The sequence below is a fragment of the Camelus ferus genome, chromosome X, assembly GCF_009834535.1.
Source record: "Camelus ferus isolate YT-003-E chromosome X, BCGSAC_Cfer_1.0, whole genome shotgun sequence".
Classification (NCBI taxonomy): domain Eukaryota; kingdom Metazoa; phylum Chordata; class Mammalia; order Artiodactyla; family Camelidae; genus Camelus; species Camelus ferus.
The window spans coordinates 16,160,744-16,187,945 of record NC_045732.1 but is presented as its reverse complement, the minus strand read 5'-3'; the positions used below and the strand labels follow the sequence as shown (position 1 = coordinate 16,187,945).

The window sequence follows — 27,202 nt, the reverse complement described above, 5'->3', positions numbered from 1 at the left end:
TGGGAAAAATATACAAAGGTAAACATTGGATGAGTTTCTCTGGAAATCCATCTTTGCAGCTGCTCTTAAATCTCATGGAATTTTCTAGAAAAGATAGTTTTTTTTTTTTTAAATGGCAAAGGTTTTTAATCTGACAGTTCCTGACGATTACCAAAACTGACCACCAGCTGTGTCTAAACACTATAGAACATAATTATGGACTTAGTAACGTCTTTACTTAAAAACTCTGACCAAGAAAAGCCGCAACCACTCTTGCACATTAATTTCCTGGGAGCAGATGAAGTTCAGGCTTTGCAGAGACCCAAGCAAGCGACCCGAGTGTGTGAGCCCAGAGAGGTCGTCCTTTTCTGTAAAAGTAGCAAAGGACACATACCTCCCCACCCGCTTCACCTCCAACCCTCTGGCTCTAGAAGAGAATATTATTTCTAGAGTATTCTAGAAGAGAATGTTGACCCGGAATATTGTTCCAGGTCAGTTCCTAACTTGGAATTTGCTTGTTTTCCTCTTCAAAATGACGAGACCACCGCATTCGAGTTTCGAAATTTCCTGCACACCAGGCCCCTTCGCCTCCAGTGAGAGTTGTTTCAATAGTTCACCTTTTGATATTGACTTGCCCTGTGATCATTTTCTTTGTTCAAGCCGTATTTGCCACCAAGCCATATTTCGGGGTCAGAAATCCTCTATTTTGGGGGCAAGCTCTGTTAAAAGAAAAGAAGGGGCTTACCGCTCCTCTGTCGGCCCTTCTAACTGCTCGGCCCGGGCCGTGCAGCGCAGCGGAGCGGCGGCCTGTGCGGCGGGCGCGCGGACAGAAGGAACTAACCCGCTTCCTCAAACCGGCCGCTTTACCACCAGCAGAACCTAGCCTGCGGTTTACAAAGGCTTCTGTAGGAAGAAGGGAACTTGTGATTTCTTCACTGTTGCCAAATCATTTATTGACTATGCTTTAACATTTCAAAACTGAAACTGGGGGGAGAAAAGTCATTTATGAAATGATTTCAATATAACCCGAGCCAGATACATCCGGTGCATTTTTGTAAGTTGGGCTTTATTTGTGTGAATGTGTGGGTGGCTGTAAGGAACCTCAGCTCTGGGAACAGGATGGAGGGAAAGTGAGGGAGAGATGGGGAGATTAGTGCTTTGCCTTAAAAAACTGGAGTCGTTTTTTTTTTTCCAACTGTACTACAAATTTGTACTCAATTTAGGATTGCCCAAACTCATTTTTCTGTATATAATTCACAGATGTGGTTAAATAACATTTGCATCGTTTCATCTTTGATCCATGTGTTTCCAAGACAGCACACGGCGTGGTGGGTGTGGATCTCCCCCACCAGGCTGTGGTCACAGAGCAGGCACCCTTCTCCTGGGTGTCCCTGCACCCCAGCCAGCACCGGGCATAAAGTGTAAGCTCAATAAATGTTTGTTGAATGAATGAGTGAGTGCATGGGTGAACGTGAGCACGAGGCAGGAAAACTGAATTTCCTGATTTGGCCTGGTAAGTGATTTGGATTTTAAGCTCTCAGAGGAGGGAGGCCTCAGAAGGTTTAACCAAGCAGGAGTCAGCCAACTCCAGCATGTGGGCCGGATCAGGCCAGGGAGTAGAGAATGACTTTCACAGATGAAATCTGCCATCCATCTGATGAGAAAGAACACTAACTATAAACTCCAGGTGGGCAAAATGTTCTCATGCCTCGCAAAGAATTCCATCCTTTCCATTATTAGACCTATATTACAGAAGACTGCACCTGATTCTTACTATATTTCGAATTTTATCAAGTAAATAATTGAGCAGTTTCTTTTTCTCTTTATCATAGAAGTATCTTCCTAGAGTCTTCAATTTACCTTTTGGCCTGCAAAGCCTAAAATATTTCCTTTACAGAAAACTTTTGCTGACTCCTGGCCAAAAGAAGAGTCTAGAATGGGATAGAGTGTGCTTCACCTTGCCTTGAACTGGAGGAAACTGCATTGGGGACAGGGTGGGTAGGGGGTGACATTTTCTCACTCACACACACACACTTCATTGTTACTACTTTCCCTCAGGCCCTTGGTCCCTCTCTCTCCTACAACCTCTCTATGTGACAACGTGAGGACTTTGGAGACCGTGTCATGAAGGCATGCCTTTCAGAACTCGCAGGCCTGGATGGCCATTCCTAACTGCCCTCTCACCACAGGTGATTCAAGGCCTGATCCACAATCTGGGGAGGGATTCCCAGGACCCCAGAGAACACAGTCTGTGACTTCATGGGCTCACCAAAAACCTTGGTGACAGTCACCTCAAAGACCTCATCTGGCCGCCACCCAATCTCTTGGCTTCCCTTGAAACATTTGCTGAGAAATAAAGTTCAAGAAAGGACGTAAAAGTGACCACCAGTAGTGGACTGAGCGAGGCTCCTTCAGGCTGGAGAGTGGTCAGCCTTTCTAGAAAAGCCAGACACACACGGCCTGGCCTTCGGGCCACAAAATGTTGGCCAGTTACAGAGCAGTCAGTTGGGAGCCCACGGAGCACGGCGCACACTTGCGTTATGCTTGCCAACAGCTTAGTGCCCACGCTAGGCCAACCATGAAAGCAAGCCCCTTATTCAAATCAAATGAGCCATCACTGGGTTTTCCATACAAACAGTAACCGCGAAGGATGAAAATGAAATTGACACCAGGGCAGAACAGTCACCCGAACTAGAAGTTTAGTCCCACGTGGAAAGTGGCCAGAGGATCCAACCCTCTGCCCGAGCCCAGAAACCGGCAGCCAGGGGCCACATCCGCTCTCCTGCCCGGGCCTGCAAGGGCACACAGCTCCACAAAGCTCCTTGCTGGTTCTCTGCCTTGCCATCCACGCTGACTCAGATCTTTATTTCGAAATGGAGACGATCGGTCATTAAGTACCCTGGCCGGGCAAGTCTGCCAGGCAGCACAACCACCTGCTGGGGCAAATGAGCATCGCCGAGCCTCAGTTTTTTCATCTCTCAAATGGGGATGACAATAACATTATCTTTCTCTTATGGGAGCTTTGAGGATTAAATGATGCTTGTGAAAGCCTTAGGACAGTCCCTAGCACACAGTAAGCGCTCAACAAGTCGCACTAGGGTTATCGTTATCACTCTTACCGCCATGGACTTCACTCACCTCCGGGCCGTGGCCCACGGCAGACAGGGAGGACCACGCCAGGCGCTGGCCGTGACCCTTTCCTCTGGCATCAGTGAGCACCAGCGCGCTCACAGGGCTGCAGATGGCTTCTCCCCATCAGGGCTGTGGCAAAGTCCCGTGTGTGAAAACACGATAGAGCCCTGGACACGGCTCCAGACTTTGGACAAAACCAGGTGCTGAGAATCTGTTGTTTGTCTAAAAAAAAAAAAAAAAAACAAACCCATCATGAAATATAGAAAAGGCTAAAGTGGAAGAGGTCTTGTACAAGAAACATTTCTTAGGCAAAGGATTTGGTTGAAGACATGCATAAGAGGGTTCCTTGACACGAGGCCAGATCTGATGTGAGCCCATCCTGGTTTTAAATTGAGGCACAGACCTCCAGAGGGGACAGCAAGCTGCCCTTCCCTGGTCAGCACAGATACAGGTGACACGGGCTGCAGGACTCGGAGGCAGGAAGCAGGTATTGGTGATCTCCTGGTCCTCCTGCACTGCTTGCCACAAGTCCACAGCTCCCTCCCTCCTTTCCTGCCTCTCTACCCCACTCTTCCTGAGCCCGCGCCCTGACTCACCCCGACCGCACTGCGCTCGTTCCCAACTGCGGCAGTTCTTCTCCATCTGCGCTATTATCTCTCATTCCCAACAAAAGCTTAAAGTGCTAGGCTACGCAACACCTCAGTGCCCATTCGAAAAAGGCACCCTTCTGGATGAAAAAGTCTGCTGAAAGCACTCTTCCTGTGGGCTGATGTAACCCCAAATCGGCACCGAGCTAGGTAAGAGGAGGAAGGGCTGTGATTCCAGGCTCACTCAGCCATATGGCCAACTACTGTTAAGCAGTGCGCAACCTGTGCAACTGTACCTGGTGGCCAAGCTACAGCAAACTAAAGCTCATTTCATCAGGATGAATGGGACCATCTCCTTTCAACAGCATATTCAACTACACAGAAATAGGGACAAGGCGAGGTCCTTGCAGTCCTCTACCAATTCCTTTTTTGAGTCAGATGTAGGTTGCAGAGGAATTACCTGAAAACCTGGTCTTTCCATCAGTTGCAACCCCTTCCTGTGTTTTCTGAAGTCAGTGTCTCCCAAATAATGGGCCAAGACAGGACAAAAACCCATAGCACTCTAGAGCTGGAAGGGCCCCTTATTTCCTGGATGAGGGAACTGAAGCCAAAGGTCAAGAGTGCAATGGTGGTGGAGAGGAGTATTGGAACTCCCACTGTGCCACTTCTGCTCTTGTGTTCTTTCAACTTCTCCCTTCACGAACGCCCTAAGTGAAGAGCCAGACAGGCTCGAGCATTCCATCAGTGTTTTGAGAAGAGGACGAGTGTGGGTTTTCTGGTTCCCATCAGCCCTTTGTTCTGACTCCCCGCCTCTTTTTATTAAAATCTCATCACAATCATCAAGTTTCTGTCTTCAGCGCAGGATTATGTATCCGCTGACATGAATTCTTGCTGCCCCAGGTCCGCCAAAGCAAATTGAGGTGTTGACAGACATCCCTGGACCAAAAGGGGTTAGTCAAGCAGAAAAGCATCCTAAGGCCTTTACCAGTGGGAGCCCCAACTCGAGACACACGGGTCCTCCACCCACCGGGAAGTGGGCTCTGAGGCAGACACTGCTTCAGGGCAGGGCTGGCTCCACACAGCTGGAGAAGGAGGGGCAGCTTCAAGAGCTGTGGTCCAGTTTGAACTGTAGGAAATCTATGAAACAACCCAGAAAACAGTACTAGTTCTCCTTGGAGAAGATGAAACTTAGCCGGCCTGGAGAGGCTGAGATGGTCAGAGAGATGCTAGCGTGGTCTCAGATGAGGGCTTGGCCCGTGGTAAGGTCGGGAGCAGAGGAGACTTGGAACCCCCAGACAAGTTCTGGGGGTCAGGCGTAGAGGAAACCTTGTCCTCACACCCCACCTGCAACCACGACACGAGGCAGTGTCTGGAATTTTCCTCCCCTACCACAGACATAAGAATAGCGTGGAACATTGAGGCAAAAAGGGCCGGAGACCATTGCCCTGGTTCTCTCTTAAGTCCTGGGTATCGTGGAGGGAAATACTTGAGAAAGGAGAGTGAAAGTTGGCCGAGAGACTGGGAGGGTTTCAAGGTCAGGTTGAAGGGACCCGTGGACGTCAGTGTGGACTCATGGACCCCAGTTAAGTGAGTTGGTTCATGAAGCCAGACCATCCTGTGCGACTGTTCCACTGTGCCTGCATCAGATGGAAATGTTTTTTATAGCTTGTAAAGCTTTGAGCATTAACCATCCTGATCAGCGCGTAAAGACCAGGGTGGGAGAGAACGAAGTTAAGATATAAAAGAACTTGATCAAAAAGGGAGCTGTACAAGGGTGAAGGCCAGGCTGAATGAACCATGTGGTACTGGGCTGCAAACAAGAGACACAGGCATGAATCCGTGTTTGGCGTCAATAGACACTGATGGATAAATATAGAAATACTTTTATCGGTAACAGGTACCCCTGAGGTGCTGTAACTAGAATGGTACTTCCCGTCTTGGGGGGTCTTCCTCCTCAAAACCCATAATCCCAGTCTGATCGTGACGAAAACAACAGAAAAAGTGAGCGGCACTCTACAAATTACCTGACCAGTACTCCTCCAAACTGCCAGGTCATCGGAAACAAAGAAGATCTGAAAACTGTATCATTACTGGTTTATTAATTGTGACAAATATACCATAAGCATGTAAGACGCTAAAAGGGAAACCAGGCGTGGGGTCTACAGGAACTCTCTGTACCATTTATGTGCAACTTGTCTGTAAATCTAAAACAATTCGAAAATTAAGAAGTGGATGCAAATATGAAAAATATGCGACTACAAACTGAGCAAGGTTAAGATTCTTTATGTGTGTATATGGCAATGTGTGTAAAATAAAATGTGAATGTTCTTGCTTAAACAGAAAGAGCCGAGACAAAGCTTTTTGCAGAGGATCAAAAGCAGAGGGCGTGGACACTCATGTCGTGTTCAGAGAGCAATGAAAACAATGAAGAGGGCCATCTTGGTCCTCGTCGTAGTCCTGGTTACTTGCCCAGGGCCTGGCGGACAGCAGGGGCTCAATAAAACTTCCTTGTTGAACGAAGGTGATGGAAGTAGAGCTATCAAAGGAGCCAGAAGAAGAATGATCCAAGGAAGGGGCAGACCGGGACCAACCAGTCCTGGGATGGGAAGTGGGAAGAGGATGGCTGCTCTAGAATGCAGCTGTCAACACCGTAGCCCCTGCCCACCCCACTACCCACTCCGAAAGTTCTTCAGAGAATGTCCCATGGCCTTCAGGATCAAGTCTAACTTTCTCAGGATCACCAACGAAGACCCTTTCTGATGCACTCTGTCTCCCTTCTCAGGTCTTCAAGAGCCAAGCCCCCCTTCTGAGCCCACACTCCAGCCTTTAAGAGACTCTTGCATTTCCCCTTCCAAGTCCCGCTCGCACACCTCTCTGGGCACAGGCTCGCACTGCCCCCATCTCACCCCTCCACCAAGGCTCAGCCACCTGCCGGGATAACTCCCAGACTTCATCAACTCCGGGATGCGTGTCTGGGCCAGCCCCACCCAGGGCTGGGCTGGGGCTTCTGCTCTGTGCTCCCAAAGGGCCAAGCCATCCTCTGCATCCCCCTTCAAGACTCTTTTTATTCCTAAACTGACTAGCCTGTGCCTCGCTCTGGCCGGGGGCTCCCTGAGGGCAGGCACTTGGTCCTTTTTATCCCCACGCACCCAGCTCAGGGGCTGCGGGAGAGGAGAAGCTAAGCTCAGTAAATGTTTCTGGAATAAAGGGAGAGGGGAGAGAAGTAGAGCGAGAGAGAAGGGAGGAGAGTGGGAGGAGAAGAAAGGACGTGTTTCATAGCTGTGGTTGATCCTTAAGCAGAGCTCACTGTGTCAGGGAATTTTCCTTGATTCATTTCTTTACCCCTCTCAGGGGCCCCGTGGTGGATGGACTGTGGTCATTCCAGTTTTCATAGGAAGAAACTGAAGCACCAAGAGGTTGAAGAAGTCACATTCCTCTGGCTCCAGACCACTATCCAGTATTCTTACCATGCAAAGGATCCCGGGGATCTATAAAAATTTCACCCAATATGGCAAAGAGATTATTGGTGACATTCAAGGCAGTAGTTTTGAGTTTGGTGGAATCCAAAACTGAGTTCTAAGGGGCTAAACAGTAGTGGGGCCTGAGAGCAAACATGGTCACCCCTCAGTCACCACCAACCCCAGCACCCCAGAACTTTCCAGAAGGAGCACACTGATGACCATCATCTCAGCTCTGACTCCACCATCAGCATGGACCCGGGAGCTGGTAAGCAAGTTTCTCTGCCACCTAGATCCATTCTCCCCCGACGTTCCCTGTCAGTAGCCTTGGATCTCCGCCCAGCTCTCTCGCTGGCCTGACTGCCCTCCACTCCTTGAGAACGCCCCGCGCCCTCCCCCACTCTGCTGCCTTCTGCGTGCTTCCTGGACGCGTCTGTGCCTGCCCCACCCCACCCCACCCCACCCCAGCTTTGCGAATCACAGGAGCTTGCATTCTGTGAATGGTTGGTGCCTCTGGGCCAAGAGTATTTGGGACGCAGCTGTGGGGACCCTGCCCATCTCAAGCGGCACCCACCTGGCCCGGCCCACCCAGCAGATGTACATTCTCTGTGTTCAGTCCCCCGGCCCCTCCCTGCCTCTTGCGCCATTTCATCTCCACTGGGCCGGGTATCCTCCTAAGACCGTGCCCATTTCACGTTATGCTTTGGTGGTTATTATCAGCTCCACTTTGAAAGGAGGAAGCAGCCTTGCAAAGGTTCAGTAATTTGCCCAAACGAACTGAAAGCTCAGCGGACCTTGTCACTTTCTGCCTCGGATTATATTTTGGTGGGACCATCTTACATCCCTATCAGACTGCAAACCTTCTGAGCCCCAGGGCTGTTGTGTGTGCCCAGCTCAGCCCTGTGCACTTATCAGTTGACAAATGTTGGTGAAAATGTATGGGGGACACAGAGGAGTCTATGGGTAGAATTAAGGGAGGTTTGCTATATGTAAGTCTTTTCCGGTTATAATATTACGTAGCTCTAAAACATTCACATTCAGGAATGTGTAACGTAGACGTTGACAGCCCTCCAAGTTCCACTCCTCAAACAATGACCGCTGACAGTTTGGTGTACGTTCTTGAAGACTCTTCCTGTGTAGATACTGACATATTATGATTTTTTTTTTTTTTACAAAAATGGGACCAAATGATACGTACTGCTCTTTACCATTTATTCCACCTAGCACTGCTTTGGATACATAGATCTGCCTTATTCTTTTTTGTCTCTTTTTTTTTTTAAACGGTTATGCTGTATGTACTGTATGGACGCAACATTTTATTTAATGAGCCTCCTATTGATTGACATTTGGGTTTCCCAATTTTTTCTTTATTAAAGTTTAGTTGATTTGCAGTAATGTATTCATTTCAGCTGTTTTATTTACAATAGCCAAGACAGGGGAGCAACCCAAGTGCACATCAACAGATGACTGGCTTAGGAAGATGTGGTACGTATACATACATACACACAGGAATATTATTCAGCCATATAAAAGAATGAAATAGTGTCCTAATTTTTAAATTTGCAAACAGTGCCGCAACAAACATCTGGAGAGAAAATGATTTTCCAGGAACCACGTTCAGGTGAGGAGGCACGCCAGCAGGATGGACGAGAGCGGTGATGCCACAGATGGAGTGTATCTGATGAGGCAGAAGGGAAGGAACCAGGAGCAGGGGCGGGTGGAGCTGTAACTTGGGAAGGGGAAGGGACACCTAAGGGAAGGCCCCCACTCCTTGTGAATAGGATAGGCTGTTTGAGGAAAGAACTTTGTTTTCATGAGCTGGTGTGGAGGACAGTGACATAAAACATATTTTGATGTAGAGAGGAGGGGATTTGAAGAAGTGCACATCAGTGGGCCTCCAACTTCTTTGGGACTGATGGAGGAGGTGAGATTGGGTACCAGAGGAGAGTGGCTGGTAGGGGACAGGTATCGATACCTGAGGCTGAGAACATTCGAGAAGATCTAGGGGACAGCCACATAATTCATATATATGAAGGTGCTCTGAAAGCACAAGAAATTCCCTTAGGTTTGAGGCCCCGGGCTGGGTGTGGAGAGGAAGACTATGAGGTCTTAAATGGATTCCTCCCAATCCCCAGGACCCCTTCCGTCTCCCCATCCCAGCGTGTCTTCTTTCCTCTTTCCTTCATTCTCTTTTCCCAATCTTCCTATCTCTCAAAGTGGTGCTTTTGGAGTTAGAGAAAACCATTTCTGTTTCCTCCATTCTGGATCTGCTCCCCCAAGGGACTCCGGAATCGCTTTCAGGGTCAGAAATTATTTCGGGAAGATCCAGTCAAAGGCAAAGGCGTTAGTAACCATCCCGCCAGCAGGTGGCGCTCCCCGTCCAGTATTTCAGGTTTCCTGACGAAGCAGAGGGGTCCTTTCTGTGTGATAACGTATGGGATAAAATGGGTATAAAATTTTACACTGCTGTAAAAGTTAATAAAATCTTCACATGTATAATGTATAAAAGCTTTATTCTTCGTTTGGGGGCCGTCTCAGTTAAGGCAACCCAAGTTTCGAAACAAAAACAATCTGTATTCATAATTTGCCCTATGAGTCTCAAAGTTTTAAGGTTTAAGAAAAGCAAACACTGTGAAGCAATAAGCTTTTGCTCCTCCATTTGGGAAGAGCTAGAGAATTTTAACTACGGAATGAGCTAGAGAAGGATCAGTTTCATAAATTATCAAAGGGTCAGTTTAATAAATTATCAAAGATATCAAATAAAGCTCAGCATTCCCAGTATCTAGTCTAAATCCACTTACTGAGTTAGAGTCTGAGAAAACAAAAGCCGATCACAAAAGAAACAGAGCCAAGTGGAAATTGCTCAGATAGTACAAACGGATATCTAGTGTATCTGGTGTGAATGTCAGTCTACCAACTGCGATGGATGGAAAGCCGGCTTCATTTTCAGTGAATCGGTTCTGCTTCTGACTCTGAGCTTTCATCCTACCTGACTCTCCCGCAGCCTAACTCAGACCTTCAGGGGACTGGATGAGGCTCGCCTCCCAGGGATTATGCACAGTGTCTGGGTCTGATGTAGTAACACACGGGGGTGGGGGGGTGCGCGCGCGCGCGCACGCGCAATCCATTTCTTAATCATTTACCACAGAAAGTTGGCAGGCCCCCTCTTTTCTCGGGACCAACAGACCTCCCCAGCCGTCCCATTCCCATCCCTCCCATCCCCCTTGGCTTCTCTCTCCGAAAAGGGTGGAGAAGCAGCGTCGTCCTAGGCCATTCCTGGAGACCCAGGTTTCCTTGCGTAGGTTTACCCCTACAAACCCTTCTAGGATCCCCTAAGACCATGAAGCCTTTAGAAAGCGATATCCGAATAACTTACCCTGCACATGTCCCCCAAGGCAATGTGCACAGAGCTTGAGGTCAGCTTGAACAGGAACGAAGGAAAAGAAGAAGGAAAGAAAAGAGACGACATTCTCAAAGGCACTCCGCCGGCCAGAGGCATCTCAGCATTACAAATACACGTTGGGTGGAGGGGAGGGTTTCGCAAAGGCTCGTCTCTAGATCATTTGCAATGGGGATCACCTGGTTCTTATTTAAAATGCAAATATCAGGACTCAAATACAATGACCCAGGAGCTCCAGGGCAGGGCGGGCCAGTGAAAGCAACGAAGTACCAGACCTGCTCAGCAGAGCCGGAGTCCTCAAAGGGTGGTTCCCAGACCAGCAACATCAGCACCCCAGGGGCCCAGCTGCTTTGAGATGCAAATTCTCAGGCTCCATCCAACTCCAGATCTACTGAATCAGCGACTAATGTGGGCTACAGCCACGTGTGTCTTAACGAGCCCCTCAGGTGACCGATGCACGCTCAAGTCTGAGAACCAGTTGCAACAGATCCTAAAGCAGTGGTTCTCAACGTGGCCTGCACATTGGAATCATCTGCAAGCTTTCAAATCCAAAAGCCCAGGCTCTACCCCAGGCCAATTATATCAGAAGCCATTCACTGGTGGGACACAGGCAAGGGGATTTTTGAAAAACCTCAGGGTATTTCAAGGTGCAGCGAAGGTTAAGAGCCACTTTAAAGGGTGGAGAAACTGATATCTGAATCACTGGGAGTGTCTCACAATAAACTACCCTCCCTGCTGGGGTACCGTGGTGTCACCCCCAGCCTGAGACTCTCTGTGGTTGTAACCCCTGTTAATGATGAGACAGTGTCATCTTACCTGTGTGCATGGATCGAAGACTTAAATGTAGGACCCAAAACCATAAAACTCCTTGAAGAAAATATAGGCAAAAGCCTCCTTGATATTGGTCTTGGCAATGGTTTGTTTTGGATGTGACACCAAAAGCAAAAATCGGCAGGTGGGGCTACATCAAACTGAAAAGCTTCTGCACAGTGAAGGGAGCCATCAACAAAATAGCAATCTGTAGACTGGGAGGAAATACTTGCAAGCCATATGTCTGATTAGGGGCGAATATCCAAAATGTACAAGGAACCATGCAGCACAATGGCACAAAGCAAACACTCCCATTTAAAACCGGACAGAGGATCCGAACAGACATTTTTCCAAAGACATACAACTGGCCAGCGAGTATAGGAAGAAATGTTCAGTGTCACTAACCTTCAGGGAAATGCATATCAAAACCACAATGAGATATCCCCTCACACCTGTTAGAGCTATTATTAAAAAAAATAAATAAATAAATAAATAAAATAAAACAAGAAATCACAAGTGCTGGTGAGGATGTGGAGAAAAATGAACCCTTGTGCGCTGTTGCTGGGAATGGAAATTGGTGCAACCACTAGGGGAAACAGTATGGACTTTCCTCAAAAACTTAAAAATAGAACTATCATATGAACCAGTAATTCCACTCTGGAGTATTTAAAGAAAACAAAAACACTAATTTGAAAAGATACCTGCACCCCATGTTCACTGCAGCATTATTCACAATAGACAAGATATGGAAACCACCTAAGTGTCCATTGATGGAGGAATGGGTAAAGAAAATGTGAGGCATGTATATAGAAATCAGGCGTAAAAATGAAGGAAATTCTACCATTTGGAGCAACATGGATGAACGTGGGGGATATTATGCTTCGTGAAATAAGTCAGACAGAGAAAGACAAATACTGTATGACACCCTTATATGTGGAATCTGAAACCGTCAAACTCATAGAATCAGGGAGGAGAATGGCAGTTACCAGAGACTAGAATGGAGGGAGGGGCTGAGGAGAATGGGCAGATGTTGGTCAAAGGGTATAAACTTTCAGTTATAAGATGAATAAGCTCTGAGGATCTAATGCACAGCATGATGATTATAGTTAATAAAACTATATGCTACACTTGAAGTTTGCTAAGAGAATAGAGCTTAAGTGTTCTCACTACCACCCCCAAACGGTAACTATGCCATTTCACAGAGTATACATATATTAAAACCATCACTTTGTACACCTTCAATATATACAATTATTTTTTTTTTGCCAATTATGTCTCAATACAGCTGGGGAAAAAAAGAAAAAAAAGAAAGAAAACCACCAATCTAGAGTAATATATGTCCACTTCATGTCCACTGAGACAAACACACTTAGTAAAAGCATTAAGGTTCTGTTGACACTAAACTATACAAAATATTCTTCTTTTACGAAAGCCACGGAGTTGTAAACACATGTTCATTTGTTCAATGGCACCAACTGCCTGGATAAAAGTATAAAGTAACAACTGTACTTGAGACCTTGATAAAGTCATGAAAATTTGAACCCACCAAAGATCTTGAAAATAGGAATGCAAGCAGAGCTCTGATTGATGAGTCTGTAGACTGCACATATTCCTGTTTAAAGATGCACCGTGTTCAACCATACGTGGTTCTTTCAGATCTATATCTAGAAGGTAAGTATATTTAAGGCAGTCACATGGAGCAAACCAGTTGTATATACAATCACACGATGTCTGTTTCCTCTCCTTCATGACCAAACTAGTTGAAAGAATAGCCTATTAGCCGTGTTTCTCAAACTTTAATGTCTGGGAACCTGGGGCTCTGGTTCAAATGTAGCTTCCAATTCAGGAGGTCTGGCCCGGGACCTGATAGCACAGGGAACTATATTCAATATCTTATAATAATATCTTGAAATGATATCTTGAAAAAGAATATATATCACTTTGCTGTACACCGGACATTAACCCAACATTGTAAATCAACTATACTTCAATAAAAAGTTTTTTGAAAGAATGTAAATTTCATAACTACATTCTACACTATCTCATAAATGCTTAAAGGAAACTATGGAACCCAATCAATAATCATGAGTCGTACAAATGTTATCTTTAGTGCCTCTGAAGGTAAGAACTTTATCTTCTGTCAGGATGGGACACCTGTAAGTTTTGGTCTGAGGCTCTAAAAAGAACAGTCTTCCTCATTCCATGATCCAAGCATAGCATGATATTTTACAGATGAGTTTATTAGTACAGATCATTGAACTGAGATTTTATTCATTTATTATGGATTCAGAATGGTACTTTGGAGGGAGTTTTCTCTTTCCTTTACCCTGTGATATCAACTCCTGAAATGAGGAAGGATGGGGACTAGCCCTTCTCTCCTTTTACCCCTTCCTATGCTCCTCATGGAAGGCAGAGTGACTTGTGGGATTGATGACAGCAGGGAAATGCTCACTGCTCCTATTTGTTCCAGTCTCCTGGCTCTTGTTCTCCTGAGACGGCCTGCCCATAGCAGAGAGCACCCCCTTCCTTGCTTCTACCACCCTGAGGTGAGCTCTGTGTGACAGGGCGCCCTTACTCTGGATGGAAGGATTCCTCCTTCGTGTCTACCTGTTGCTGAGTGAGCCAATTCAACGGAGCCAGGGGGTTGGAGAGTTGCAAGACGACAAGTCCAAGTGATTTGGTCTCTCTCGACAGGTCTTTTTAAAAGAAGTTTCACGAAAACAGGCTATATCAGGAAAAATGTGAACTCACACATGACGATGGAGAAAGACAATTCTACCCAAAGAGAAGTCGAGGAGGGGTGAAAACAGGAAGAACTCAGTTCTGATTCGTAGAGGTAAAGAATCATCGCAGGGCTCTGTGCAAAGCAACACTGGCACTATTTCATACTTCTGGATTTTCTTCTTGCAGGATCATAGGAAAAAGCAGAACTGGGGAAACATGGGAACTTGGATCAACAAAAAGGGACTTTCCTCAGATAAGTTTTAAGCAGGAAGTGGTCAGCGTTCTCATGGTAGAAAAAGATTATGGAAAATGAGAAATTATATTTTAAAAAAGAGCCTAGAGAAATCAGCTCTGGGTATCTGAGACATTTCTAGAAAGTTCCACGGACTTAAATTCAAAGAAAACAAGAGTAGACCAAGCAGTGATTGAGAACATGTAATGAATGGAGGAGCTAACGAATTAAGTGTCAGCCTTTAAATTAAAAACAATTTTAATATAAGGTATGAATACAGTACATGAAATGTTGAGCATAAACTTTATACAAAGCAGAAATGGTTAGTAGAAGAAAATTCCCAGATACTAAAAGACAAAGATTAAACATATTCACTGTATGAGGAATCTTCTGTCTATATAAAAGCAAGTGAGCAGTCCATCCTCTCTGACTTGGTGAATGCTGTCTGTGGGAAGTGGGCACGAAACATCCAAGCATCATGCCCGCCCAGCGACAGTTTTCACCAACTCACAGTTCAGTAGGATGAAAAACACCACTAACTATTAAATTACAGCCTGCTTTAAAGAGGCTATTTATGGGCTGGAGGTGGGGGGGTGAACAGTTGGTGGTTAGATTATTCAGAAATGGGAGAGAGGGAGAGAAAGTGCTCAGCGAGTGAGGCTGGGCGTGAGAGAGCACCAGAGGGAGCTAGAGAGATACTCAGAGGGCATCCTTGTCACACCACAGTTCAACGTGGGGTCCATGTTCTATGAAAAGAGGAAATGTGTCAGAGGCAGAAGAAGGCTGCTTACCCGGTTAACTCAGGTTTTCCACCTACACCTGCACGTGCAAAGGGAAATGCACAGCCAGCCCCATTTTGAGACACTAAGCCAAAGCCGTGGAAATAAGTGGTCGAAACAAAACTTTGACAGTCTATGGTCTTCAATATTTTTTATATTGCCCTCTCACCAAAAAACATCTGACATACAGCCCTACATATTTCTATATGAATACATAGGGTACATGATAAAATAGCCCCAAATACACTTTCTAAGAGGTGATTATATCTATTCTTATATTTTCTTCCCACACCCTGCTTTGGCGACTTAGCCAAGGATCTCGGCAGCAGAACAGCAACACTCACGAGGTTCCGCTAGGTGGCACTCTGCACTACATCCGTAGACCCACAGGCAGTCTAATTCAGTCAGATACTAGGAAAATTACAGTAGAGACATTCTTTAAACCATGATTGCAAGCAGCAGCTCTATTTGTCAGGACTTACGGCACCGTGAATCAGTTGGCCGTCAAATCTGCTCAGTGTGCTTGTTCAAATCATCTTCATCTTTTAGCCCTGAACAGAACTGCCAACCCTACGTGGTTAAATTACATCCCTCCTTAAAACAAGTGCCTAGTGGGAACCAGCTGTTGAAGTGCAGCTCCACTCCCTAGCAGTGGGTTAAGAGCACCGAGTGTTACACGCAGAAAGAAAAAGAGAAATTGAGCTTATCTGGGGGGCTCAGGCTTGCCTTGCTGAAGTGATCCCCGTTTTAACAGTCCCTGGTATCCCGAAGGAAGATGTGGCGCTTCCCAAACTGGGCTCCACGGACCGGCTGCTTCAGAAGCACTAGTTTCAGAAATGCAAAGTCCTGGGTCCCAGAGATCAGGATCTCTGGTGTGGGAGCCTGGAATCCACATGATTTCCAAGCTCCTTACGTGATTCTGATCCCCTGTAAAATTGAAGAACCAACTGGACTGATTGGACAGGGCTGGGTCAGTTTGGGGTAGGGCCATTGACTTCCTCTGTGACCTTGGCAGTTGACTTAACGCCTTTATCCCAACTTCATCTCTGAGTTAACCAATCATCCTTAAGATGGAGCTCCTAATACCAGCCTCATAGAGCCGATGTGAAGATTTAAGAGAACAGGTGATGCATTTCACTTGGATCTGCTGCTTAACACATGTGATTCCTTCCCTCCTCTTCCTCCAACCCATCCCACTCGATAACACTGTCCAGGTACCAGGGACTCCATCTGACCCTTCTTCCTAAGATCCTCCTCACTCTCTCCTCGCCCTGTGATTCCCTTGGAGGCCCGCCCTCATGAACAGGAGCCAAACTGGTGATTATTTTAAAATTCATTCTTCTCACTCAACTTCCATCGAAAGGCAACTCAGTGGTGGGAAATGAGGACCTAAGGGAGAGCGATGGGTGCTGGAAACCATTTCATTTAATGCATATCACCTGGTTACAAGGTCTGGCTTGGTGGGCCTCCATTTGGATCTGGCCCAGGAGTGTTACCCACTGTTCCAGATGGTGTCCTGGTTGGCTGTCTTTGGCCCTCGTGTCGGGGATTGCCACCGGCCAGAAGAACACTGAGGACCATTTTCTGTGTGTGGAAGCAGCTGCTTGCCTTACCCTGCACACTGGTGGGCTCTAGGGATGTCTGAAAACTGTCACGAGGCCACAGGGACTTCCTCTTATCCTCCAGAGCCTAACAGACTGTTTCTGAAGGGTGCTTGTTGTGAAGCAACTGGGACTCAAACTTCCTTAGTCAGTTTGAGCTCTTCCAAAACAGTTAATTAATATAAATCACCACTGAAACATTATGGCAAATATGTTAGAAATGAATTACAACCCAAAAGTAGAGTAATCTTAAGGCAGAGCCCCAGATCTTATCTAGCTTCTTAACTCACATGCTTGAAAGTTGAGATAAGTAGAAAGAATATCAATCTGAATGTGACAGAGAATCCATCCAGCGCCACCCGGGGAAGGTTCCACCGAGCCGATTACAGACGGTCACGCTCACTGAAGCAGGTGGGGATTTACTCCGTGTGTGTGGGAAAGAGACCAGTTTTAAACCCAAAGTACACACAAAACCACCGCTTCCAAACAGAACACTCCACCTGCAGCGACGTCTCTTTCTCTTGGTTCTTGTGTGTGACACGTGGCTTGCCGGGGGCGCCGACAGCCAAAAAGGAAACTGAGCGGGAGGGGGAGGCACAAGAAGAAAGAGGGGAAAGATATAAAACCTTCTGTCATTTCATTGTCACCAGCATGGATGGCCCCTGTGTCACCAGACCTCCTTCCACACAATCTGACGGTGAGTTTGGGGCTTTTCCTCCCTTTGTAACCCTTCCTTTTTCCCTCGGTTGGTTGGTCCGTCCCGTGTTCTCACGACGTGCACCCAGCGAAACAGGTGAATGCTCAGCGCCGGTGTTCTCCAGTCACGTTCTTTGGTCGTTTCCCTCCCACGCTGATACTTGGACTTCAAAGGATACAAACAGCCCCCAGTGTTTCTTAGGCTCAAAGGCTCCGTCTTCCAGCAGATGTGACTGGTGGCGTGCCCCAGTGCTACATGCCCCCGGGCTCTGCCGCCCCAGGGCCCCCGGGAGGGGCGTACTTCCACAGCCCGACTAGCCAGTCTGGCCCGGAACCAGCGCTCTCTGGCCGCTTTAGTGCGTGCTGAAGAGGTGGAGGACAGATCCAATCCTATCCCCACCCCAGCTTTAAAATTGGCCCATAAATACCTCACAGGATATGCAGCCTGGTTCTCCCTGGTCAGGATGAGGAGGTAAATTAAAAAAATATATGTTTTACTGGGGTGGGGGGACAGCCTCCTTGAAAAGGAGTGTGTGTTCCTGCTGTCCCTGTTACGGTTTCCTTGGAGATTGGGGAACAAGATGCTCAGGATCTCAAGTCACCATCCCCCGCCTCCCTGACTACATTTAAGAGACCAGCTGGCCCTAAGACTGTTCAGATAGAGACGGAAGTAGACGTGAGGTTGGGAACAAGAGAGCCCGACTCAGCAGTGGGGCTAAGGGCAGACTCATCCTCTCTCTCCTCTTTGGACTGCAAACGCTTGCTTTGTCTTTTTCTCTGCCGTACCATTTGCCTGCCTACTGCCTCCCTTGGCTTGGATCCTACAGATGCCCTAGTCTTGCTGAGGTACAGTCTCTGACCAGGGAGGAAGGACACACGCTGGCCAGGTTCAGGGTTGAAAGAGGCTGGGAACTCCTTGATGGTGGAGTGGGATTTATGGAGAATCAGAAATACTTTTCAGAACAGAGCCAACCAGAAGCAGGTCAGCTGAGAGCAGGACATTCAGAGCAGGGGACCTCGCGGTCATGTTCTCCTGGTGGCCTGAGTTGGTGGGTTTTGATCTGAGCCGTCCACGAACAACTTGAGTTGCACAGGACTCCATAGAGGACCCTCAGAAGGTGAAAAGAGTGACTTGTCAAGATTATAAAGGAATTAAAACTAAAAGCATCTGCTGATGCGCTTTTGGTCACTTCCTACAACAAACCACCGTGCACAACCTCGTGTTGAAATACGCTGCGGTTTCTGAGTTGTGCTGTTTCCAGTTTTCCTTCCTCTTCATCCATTTCAGAAGATCTTCAAGTTGTCTTCAAATGCCGTGTGACTCATAAATCACCAAAAGAGCTTAAACTTTATGTATTTATGAGTTTTAATAGAGGAAAATTTATGATGCCCAAAGCCACTTTGTATGAAGTTATCTGTTTTCACCAAAGAAAGTCACCTATACGCATTACCTTTCAAAGGGCACAGACACCTCCATAGATCATCTCTTTCAAGAACTAAAACAAATCAGTCAGGTTTCCAACTTTGAAATCATACAAATTCATACTCACTTGAAAGTATGTGTGTCTTCAGAAGAAGCCTGAAGCTCTGTTGCTGCTAAGGTCTATAAACCTCTGTTTCCCCACCCCCCAGATTTAAAGGAATCCATATGAATTGTCACCCTTGCCTGATAATTCCAAATAAATACATATTCTTGAAGTGCTCCTTTAGAATTCACCATCAAAACCATCTAATGTTGATGGATCCAGTTTTCAGATAATTACAAATATACAGTATAGATAATAAAGCAGTTTGAAAGATCATTGGATGAGGCAAGTTTTCTTTGGATGCGGTACTTTGCAATGCAGGTAAAAATATTTGTCTTAGCTCGGGCTGCTATAACAAAACACCGTAAGCTGGCTGGCTTAAACAACAAACATTTATTGCTCACAGGTCCGAAGGATGGAAGTCTGAGGTCAGAGTGCCAGCATGGTCTGGTTCTGGCGAGGGCCCTCTTCTGGTTTGTAGACTGCCGACTTCCCTTCGTATCCTCATGTGGCGGGAACCAAGCAAGCTAGCCCTCTGCCTGCTTCTTCTAAGGGACTAATCCCATCAGGGCTCCACTCTCATGACCTAATCTCCTCTCCGAGGCCCCATCTCCTACTGTCATCACACTGGGGCTCAGGATTGCAACATATGAATTTTGAGGGAGAACAAACATTCAGTCCATGGCAATATTTAAGTAGGCAAAATATCATGAAAGGTAAACACCATCACTTTGCATAAAAACAGATCACTTTCTTTTTCTCCCATTTGTAAGTAGACTATGTCCATCGATGGCACTATTGCCCCACAGAATCCAGTAACAGGCCCAGGGGAATAGAGTGAGCTGCACGTAAGGAGCAACTGTCCGTCAGGTGCAAACACTCGGTCTGCCCAGAAGGGGGCGCTAGATGATACTGAAGCAGTGCGTTGAGGAGTTAACTTTTTATTTCATTAATTAACTCTGGTAATTTTAATGTCATACAGGCAGATCCTGAGCATTTTTAACCCTATTCCTATACATACCAGCACCTCTTAGGGGTCGAAGTTCAGTTCTTCTCGATATGGTGATTGAGATGACAGGATTGCAGGAAAATCAGAGCCCCCACATCCTCTGCTTGCCACCCTTCTCCCAAGAGTATTTTTATACAGGAGCAGAAGGCAGAGACACAAATGCAAATGGAGACACACAGAGAGAAAAAAGACGACTTGATGCTTATATAAATCCCATTTTTCCAGTTCCTTTGTCATACGCTGGTGACTCCTCTCTGATATGGGCAATCCCAGGGCTTGGAGAATTTTAAAACACTCTTTTGGTGAGATATTTGTGAGCAAAAGTAGGCGGCTGAGCTTCTCCTTGGTAAGTTAGGCAGTCACATTTTGCAAAGAAGGGCTAGGCTGTCTCTTTGAACACCTGGCTATAGGTCACGTGATTGTCTGTGGCCAGAGCATTTTTCAGACACTGCCAGAAGTACGGGTGAGCCTGTGGGTTTGATGGCCACTCAAGGACAGAACTCCCACAGAGCCTCTTCCGGAGCTGCAAAAACTTGGACTTCTGAAGTGGCTTCTCAAGGAATATCAGGATAATTACATCCTCTTTTTCATCCATGAGCCTCTGATGGGACAAATAAAATGCTACCTTAAAATTCTCAGTCTTTGCGTACTTGTCTGTCATTACAAACACCGTCTTTTTGCTAAGCTGTATGCTCTGGGAAAGGTTTTCCAGAACTGGCTGCCCTGGTAACCAGTCCCTTTCCTCGAGACATAAATTAAAATATTTCTCTCTTGGGTCTTCCAATTTGGCCACCAGTTCATCCAAAACCCACTCTGTCACTGCTCGGTCTTTAGTGTCATACACAATAAAAGCATCATAGCAAGAAGTTGGTGATGCCAGGCGTTGATACCCCTTTATTTTGGCCTTCCAGAAATGGTAACTATACCACACATCCCAGAAATACAGATGGTTTGCTATTGTAACCACCATCAGAAAGAGAATCGCTGATAAGGAAAATGAGAACAGAATGAAGTTAGTCAGATCTAACTCACAGGTATATAGATCCAGAGAGACTACACTCTGACCCTTGTGTGCTCCTGGTCCCACACAAGTCACATCTGTGGCCAAGTAAGGAATCGTTACCTCCGTATGATTAACCCACCAGACAAACCACACGGCATCACAGTTGCACAGAAACCGATTATGATGCAAAAACAAAATGTTCAGATGGTTGAGGACGTTTTCTGGAAAACTAGTCTTTTGGATAACCTGGATTTTATTTGAGCTGAGGTCCAGATGTCGCAACTGAAAAGCATCTTGTAGAAAATATTTTGTCAGGTGCCTGATTTGATTATTCTTAAGGATGAGTTTCTTGAGGCTGCTGGAACAGTTGGATAATCTCTCAGGGACAGTCTTCAGCTGGTTGTAGCTGAGGTCCAATGTTTCAAGATTTGTCAGATACTGGAGTCTGTCCCATTTGAAAGACTTGAGCCCATTTTTGGCCAAGGAGAGAGTCTTTAGATTTGGAGGCATACCATCAAAAACTCCACCAGGTAAGAAACTCAAGGAATTTTCAGAGATGTCTAATTCCTCTAAGTTTAGCAGATTCTTAAAGAATTTTAAATATCTGTTATCACCATCTCTCCATAAAACATCCAAATGATTTCCTCTGAATTCCAGGATTCTAAGAGATTCGCTCTCCATGGTCTTGCTGGTGGAGGTAGCGATGTCATTATAGTTCATCATCAGTTTCCTTAGAACCTTTAGATTCTTGGTAAAGTCTAGCATGTGAGTAATTCCTTCTGATTGAAAATAATGGCTGTTACTACTTATATCTAGAACTTCCAGGTTCTGTAGCTCTTCAAATGCTGTTGAGTAGAGTAAATCAAGACGGTTGTTAGAGAAGTCCAAATACTTCAACTCCACTAAAGGCTGAAATTCACTGCCATTAAGAGTTTGGCTAATGCTATTTCCTGATAAGTTCAGGCATTTGAGGAAAGAAAGATCCTGAAAGTCAGAGGACTTGATAAAAAATATATTATTTCTACTTAGGTCCAATGTCTGCCCATACCTGTAGCAATCTTCATTAAGAGGCAAGAAGGAAGGAGCCTCTTTGTTTTTGGACCTGCAGCTCCTTGCATTCTCATCGTATCTGAAATAATGCAGTGCTTCAAGGACCTGGGGCCCATGACCTTCTACAGAAGTTCTCACGTTAGAGCAGAAGCCACCTTCGCTTGAATCTCCTGACGGTGATATTTTATTCACTGAAAGATCTATGAATTTCAGGGTTTTAAATTCTTTAAATATGCTGAGGTCAGCAATTTTTATAAAGTTAGTGCCAAGATCAAGAACTTCAAGGTTGGGAAGATTAAGTAACGGGGAGAGGTTCAAACTTTTCAGCTCCTTAAAGACATATCCTTTGATCCGCAAAACTTTCAAGTTTTTCAGCGAAGAAAATGCATCCGACAGATTCATAAATGTATGATAGACCTGAAGTTCATAATTGAAAGACAGATCCAACTGGACAAGGTTGTGAAGAAGATGTAAAAATTTGGCATCCCCAATTTCTTTGGCCAAGAAGTTTTGGGAAAGATCTAGTTCCTTAAGTTTGTTAATGTTTTTAAACCATCTTTCGGGCACATACTGAAGAGAGTTACTGTGTAAACGTAAGATCTGTAACTCCGTCAATGCATCAAAAGCATTCAGATCGATCCGTAGGGGAGAATTATTTTCACAGGGTGTACAAGGAAAAGGGACATTATAACACCGAGGGCAATTTCCACTTAGGTCAAGAACTTGCAGTTGACTGAGGTTATTAAAATCATCTTTTTGGATTTCTGCAATGATGTTGTTATAAAGATCGAGCTCTGTTAACGTAGACGGCAAAATAGTGGGGACGGCTGAGATATTGTTATCTTTTAGGGAGAGCAATTTTAAATTTCTCAGATTTAAGAAAGCATCTTTTTCAATAAAAAATGAAACATTGCAAGGATTGCGATAATAACAGTTTTGGCCCAGGTAGAGTATTTCTAAGTTGGCCAGTTCTGTTAGATTCTCTTTTGTGATCGAAAAGATGCTGTTGGCCTCAAGGCTCAGCAGTTGTAAGCTGGGAGGAAGATCTCGAGGTATTTCTAGAAGCTGATTTCCATCTAGGTAAAGAGCTCTTAAATAAGAAAGTCTACTAAAGCTGCTGGGCTTAATCTGCAGCCTTTTGGTGCACACGTTGTCTTTTGGGCCCAGCCGAACAGGTATACAGTTGCATCTGAAATCGATCTCTACCAGATGGTCCAGCCGGTGGAAGGAGGCTGGAGAGATGTCTGCTATGTGGTTAATGGTGAGGGTGAGGTTGGTGGCGTTGGTGGGAATATCTCCAGGAATTTCTGTCAAATGTTTGTCTGTGCAGTCCACGATCACATGGGCATTCAGAGCATCCAGAGTGACATCACAGGGCAGAGTTTTAGGAAACCATATAGCCCCAGGGAATTCAGAAATTAGAATCACGTTAAAAAGGATAAGAAGTTGTCTCTTCAACGTCCACAGTGGGAACACCTGAAAGTAGAAGAAAGAACAAATCGCCCCTCTGAAATACACTAAGAATCACAATAGAAAATTCCCATGCGCTCCCTCTTTTGCTGCATGGTGAAATAAACAGTTTAGGTCTTGCTCTCAACTGTCTAAACAGAACCTCCACCCCTACCCCATGACTATAGCTGTCAATTACTGAGGTTCAGAATAACTTAGGTTCATAGTTAGCTTTTAGCATCAAAAGTTTTTCAGTTACATAGCTTTTCAGGTGGTGGAAGCAGCCACTTTCCTATTCTCTGTTATTTAGAATGCTGCAATGCAAGAGCCATCAATTCGCTGCCAAAGTCGGAAATTTGGCGGGGGTGCAGTGGGGGGAGTGAAGGAATGTTAAAATACAACTACATCTGGGAAGAAAAATGCATGAAGACTTTAGTGCAGTTAACGTTTGTTTGCTAAGCCTGCTCTGGTACACATGACAAGAAGCTTTCACAATATTTGAGCCTCTTAAGATTCTAAGTAGGGAAACAAAGGTGATCCATTATCCCCATTTTCCAGATGAAGACATAGCTCAGCGATACTAACTGATCTGCCCAAGGTCGCACGACTCCTGCCATTATGGCACTGCTATTCCATAAGCCAGCTTTCCTCTTGGATTGTTTTTGGAAATCATCTCCAAGATGATTTGGGGATGAACATTCTCCCTACACGTTGGGCTTACGTTTCATACATTTGGAAAGGAGAGAGTAGAGAGTCAGGGCACTGCCTGGGTGACCCCCAGCTGATCAAATGGGATACTCATGGGAATGAGAGGAACGGGAGTTGTTAATAGTTATGCTAGGACCAGAGGCATAAACTAAGACTCTCACAGGCAAACTGGGACATGTGGGACCCTAATCTTAATGGTGATTCTTGGGCACCCAGGTGTAGCATGAGAGACACTTGGACTCTGGGGAGAAAGACCTTAAAAGGGAATATGGGAAGCGCTGAAGAGCTTTACTCGTCACCCTATTAACTTGACCTTGCTCTGCCTTAGAGGGTGGTTTAACCATAGATGTGCTCTCAAGTTTCAGGATTTCTATCAGTGTTTTCCTTCAGTACACTGGTTTTAGTGTAACCGGTGCTTATCCATGGAATGATGCAGCCTGTGTCTCTATAACTGGCTTCTAGCTCAACTAATGCTTCCATCCTCCCAGTTGACTGAATCAACCAATGCTGTTGCTATCTCATAAACCAAATGCCTTAATTCCTCCAGTAGGAGGTAAATAAGCAAATTTTCTCTTGGCTTTCTTTTCTCTAATGCAAGATGGTTATGAAGGATCTCAAAGAGCCCCTTCACACATCTTTACATGCTTCAAGTTTGGTGGAGTCGGAACTACAACATGGCTTTTGTTCCTCCTTTCACCACCCTTTCTCCTCCTTCCCCCTCATTAAAACCATTCCCTGAGTCTAGCTGACCTCCTTCATCGTCCTTCTTGACATCCTCCCTGCTTTGCCATTTTAGCTGACATAATCTCAGTTGATTGTGGACCACCCTTGGTCTGCTCCAAAACCTCATCCTTGTCCCCAGGCTCTCATTTTTCCAGTCCACCCTGTCTTCAAGTGTCCCAAGCATGAATCAGATGCTATGGCTATGAAATCTTCCAATAGCTTTCTTTTTCTTCTCCTTTTTTTTTTTTTAACAGAATGAGCCCTAACTTTTTATCATGGCATCCAAAGTCTTCCATTAATTTGGCCCCATCTCCTTATCTAGGTTTACCTGATACGACTCCCCTACCAGCTTCTCTAATCACTAAGCCCAAGCCCAGCTTGCAGTTCCCTGACCTTCAAGTCCCTCCATATGGAGTACTCTTCCCTACCATTTCCACTCACCAGACTTCTGGTTATCCTTTAAGGCTATACTTCTCAATCTGGGGCACTCAGATGTCTTGGAAGATGTGGCAACGGTCAGGGAGTGCGGGAAGCCCTTAGCTAACTATGGTATACCTTCCTTGGGCATCAATCTTACTCAAAGATTTAGGAAAAATGTCCACCACTCAGGGAAGACAGATTAAGTCAAGATGGGGGAAAAGGCTTTAGAAGAAGGAAAGGTGAGAAGAACCATGACTTATTTCTATGGTCCCTGATAACAGGATCCCAGATCCTGAACCCCATCCCCAGCTATGCTTCTGTCAGAAGACATGATGGGTTCAGGAATCCTACTATCAAAAGGCAATAAGTAATGCTGCTAAGAGTGGTTGGTCTTATGAACCAGGGAGGTGAGTTATAGCCAGACGGGACCAAAATGGATAAAGGACAAATCATCAACCAGGTGCCCTCCTCCAATCCCATCTCCACGAACCCAGAGGAGGCCCTAAGAAAAAAATTGGAAGGATCCTGGAATTAACTGAGTTGAAAACATGAAGTGATAGGGATAGCATTCATCAAACTAAGCTTTCCGGGATATGCCTAGTTTCACTATTTTTGTGGTGGGGGAAATGGAGAAATGGAGGCTCTAAGACAAAGGAAGCTAGTTACAGAAAAAAAAAAAAAACAGTGGTGTGCTGGTAACTGTTTAACAACTGGCTTTCTTCCCCACCCCAGTCTCTGATTTGTTAAGTCCTGATTTGTAGCATTTGCCAATTCCCGTAGTGTAAATACTCCCACCATGGCCAATTTCCAGCTGCTGGCGTGATGTCACTGAATGCAGAGTTGGAGAGAGATGTGCAAAACTGCCCTAGCAAGCCTGGACGAGCTGGCTTCAGCAAACCACTGACCTTACACACTGGAGACAGTGACTGTGAAATTTTCAGTCTCTACAAGTGGATATATAAATTATAATGAGTGAAAAAACGAATCAGAAAGTCTTTTTCTCCCTTATTTCTAAACTTTTTCTTGCACCTGTCCACTTTTCTCCTTGTCTACTACCACCTCCCTACTCCACTTAGCCACGAGGTCTCACCTGGGTGACAGCAGTGGACTCCAAACCGGCCTCCCTGACTCCCTTTCTCCTCTACAATTCATCCTTCAACAGCATCAGAGCAGTCTTTACAAACATGAGTCAGATCAACTACAATGACTTCTTATTGCATTTTGAATGAAATCCAGAGTCTTTACCATGGTTTATATCATGCATGTTCTGACTCCAGACTACCCTTCTGACCTTGAACCTCTTTCCCCCTTCTTTGATCACACCCCAAACATCCAGCCTGGTTTCTGTTCTGTATTTGAGCCAGTCTTGGCACTTGCCATTCTCTCTTCCTGAAATCATCTTTCTCCTCCTCTTCCCACAGCCTGGTCATACTCATCCCTCTGGGGGTCTGCTTAAATGACACACGGTCAGAGAAGCCTTCTCTGAGCAACTTTTCTAAATTCCTCCCCACCCCCACTGTGATAATAGAGATCATGACAGTAACAGGAGATAACCTAGGTAGCACTTACCATGTTGCTGGGCAACGTTTTCAGTGCTTTACATAGATTAAGCACAGATGTGTCCACTCTATGTGGTATTTTTAAAAGAAGAAGAAGAAGGAAGAAAGAAAGAAAGAGAAGGAGAAGAATGAGAAGAAGAAGAAGAACTAGATCATTTGGTTCAGGTCAAGATTCACCTCCAAATGAGTTCAGACCAAGTAGCGTTTGCCATCAATTGAGTTAGGACAAAGCTTTCAATTTGGGGATTTGGGGATCGTAGACTTCCATTTTACAGATGAGCCAACTGAGGCACAGAGAGGTATACGTACTCCATGTTAGACTGTCCTACTTTATTTCCTTCATGGCCTTTTGCACAA

The 27,202-nt window shown here is 45.6% G+C and overlaps 2 protein-coding genes across 9 annotated transcripts in view; both read right to left on the bottom strand.

Moving 5' to 3' along the window:
* TLR8 (toll like receptor 8) overlaps positions 1-27,202 on the bottom strand; it is a 53,333-nt gene that overhangs the window by 14,020 nt on the left and 12,111 nt on the right. For 2 of the 6 annotated variants that reach the window (XM_014566337.2, XM_032475564.1), the window contains exon 2: positions 3,118-3,333. In XM_014566337.2, coding sequence (XP_014421823.2) covers positions 3,118-3,188 — 71 coding nt within the window. In that variant the 5' untranslated portion in view covers positions 3,189-3,333. Of the gene's footprint in view, positions 1-724; positions 832-3,117; positions 3,334-4,158; positions 4,221-27,202 lie in introns of those variants that run through there. The other 4 variants (XM_014566336.2, XM_006193070.3, XM_032475563.1 and 1 more) reach the window with 3 other exon arrangements.
* Positions 19,299-27,202, bottom strand: part of TLR7 (toll like receptor 7) — a 36,028-nt gene continuing 28,124 nt past the window's right edge. For all 3 annotated transcript variants that reach the window (XM_032475562.1, XM_006193069.2, XM_032475561.1), the window contains exon 3: positions 19,299-23,462. In XM_032475562.1, coding sequence (XP_032331453.1) covers positions 20,313-23,462 — 3,150 coding nt within the window. In that variant the 3' untranslated portion in view covers positions 19,299-20,312. The remainder of the gene's footprint in view (positions 23,463-27,202) is intronic.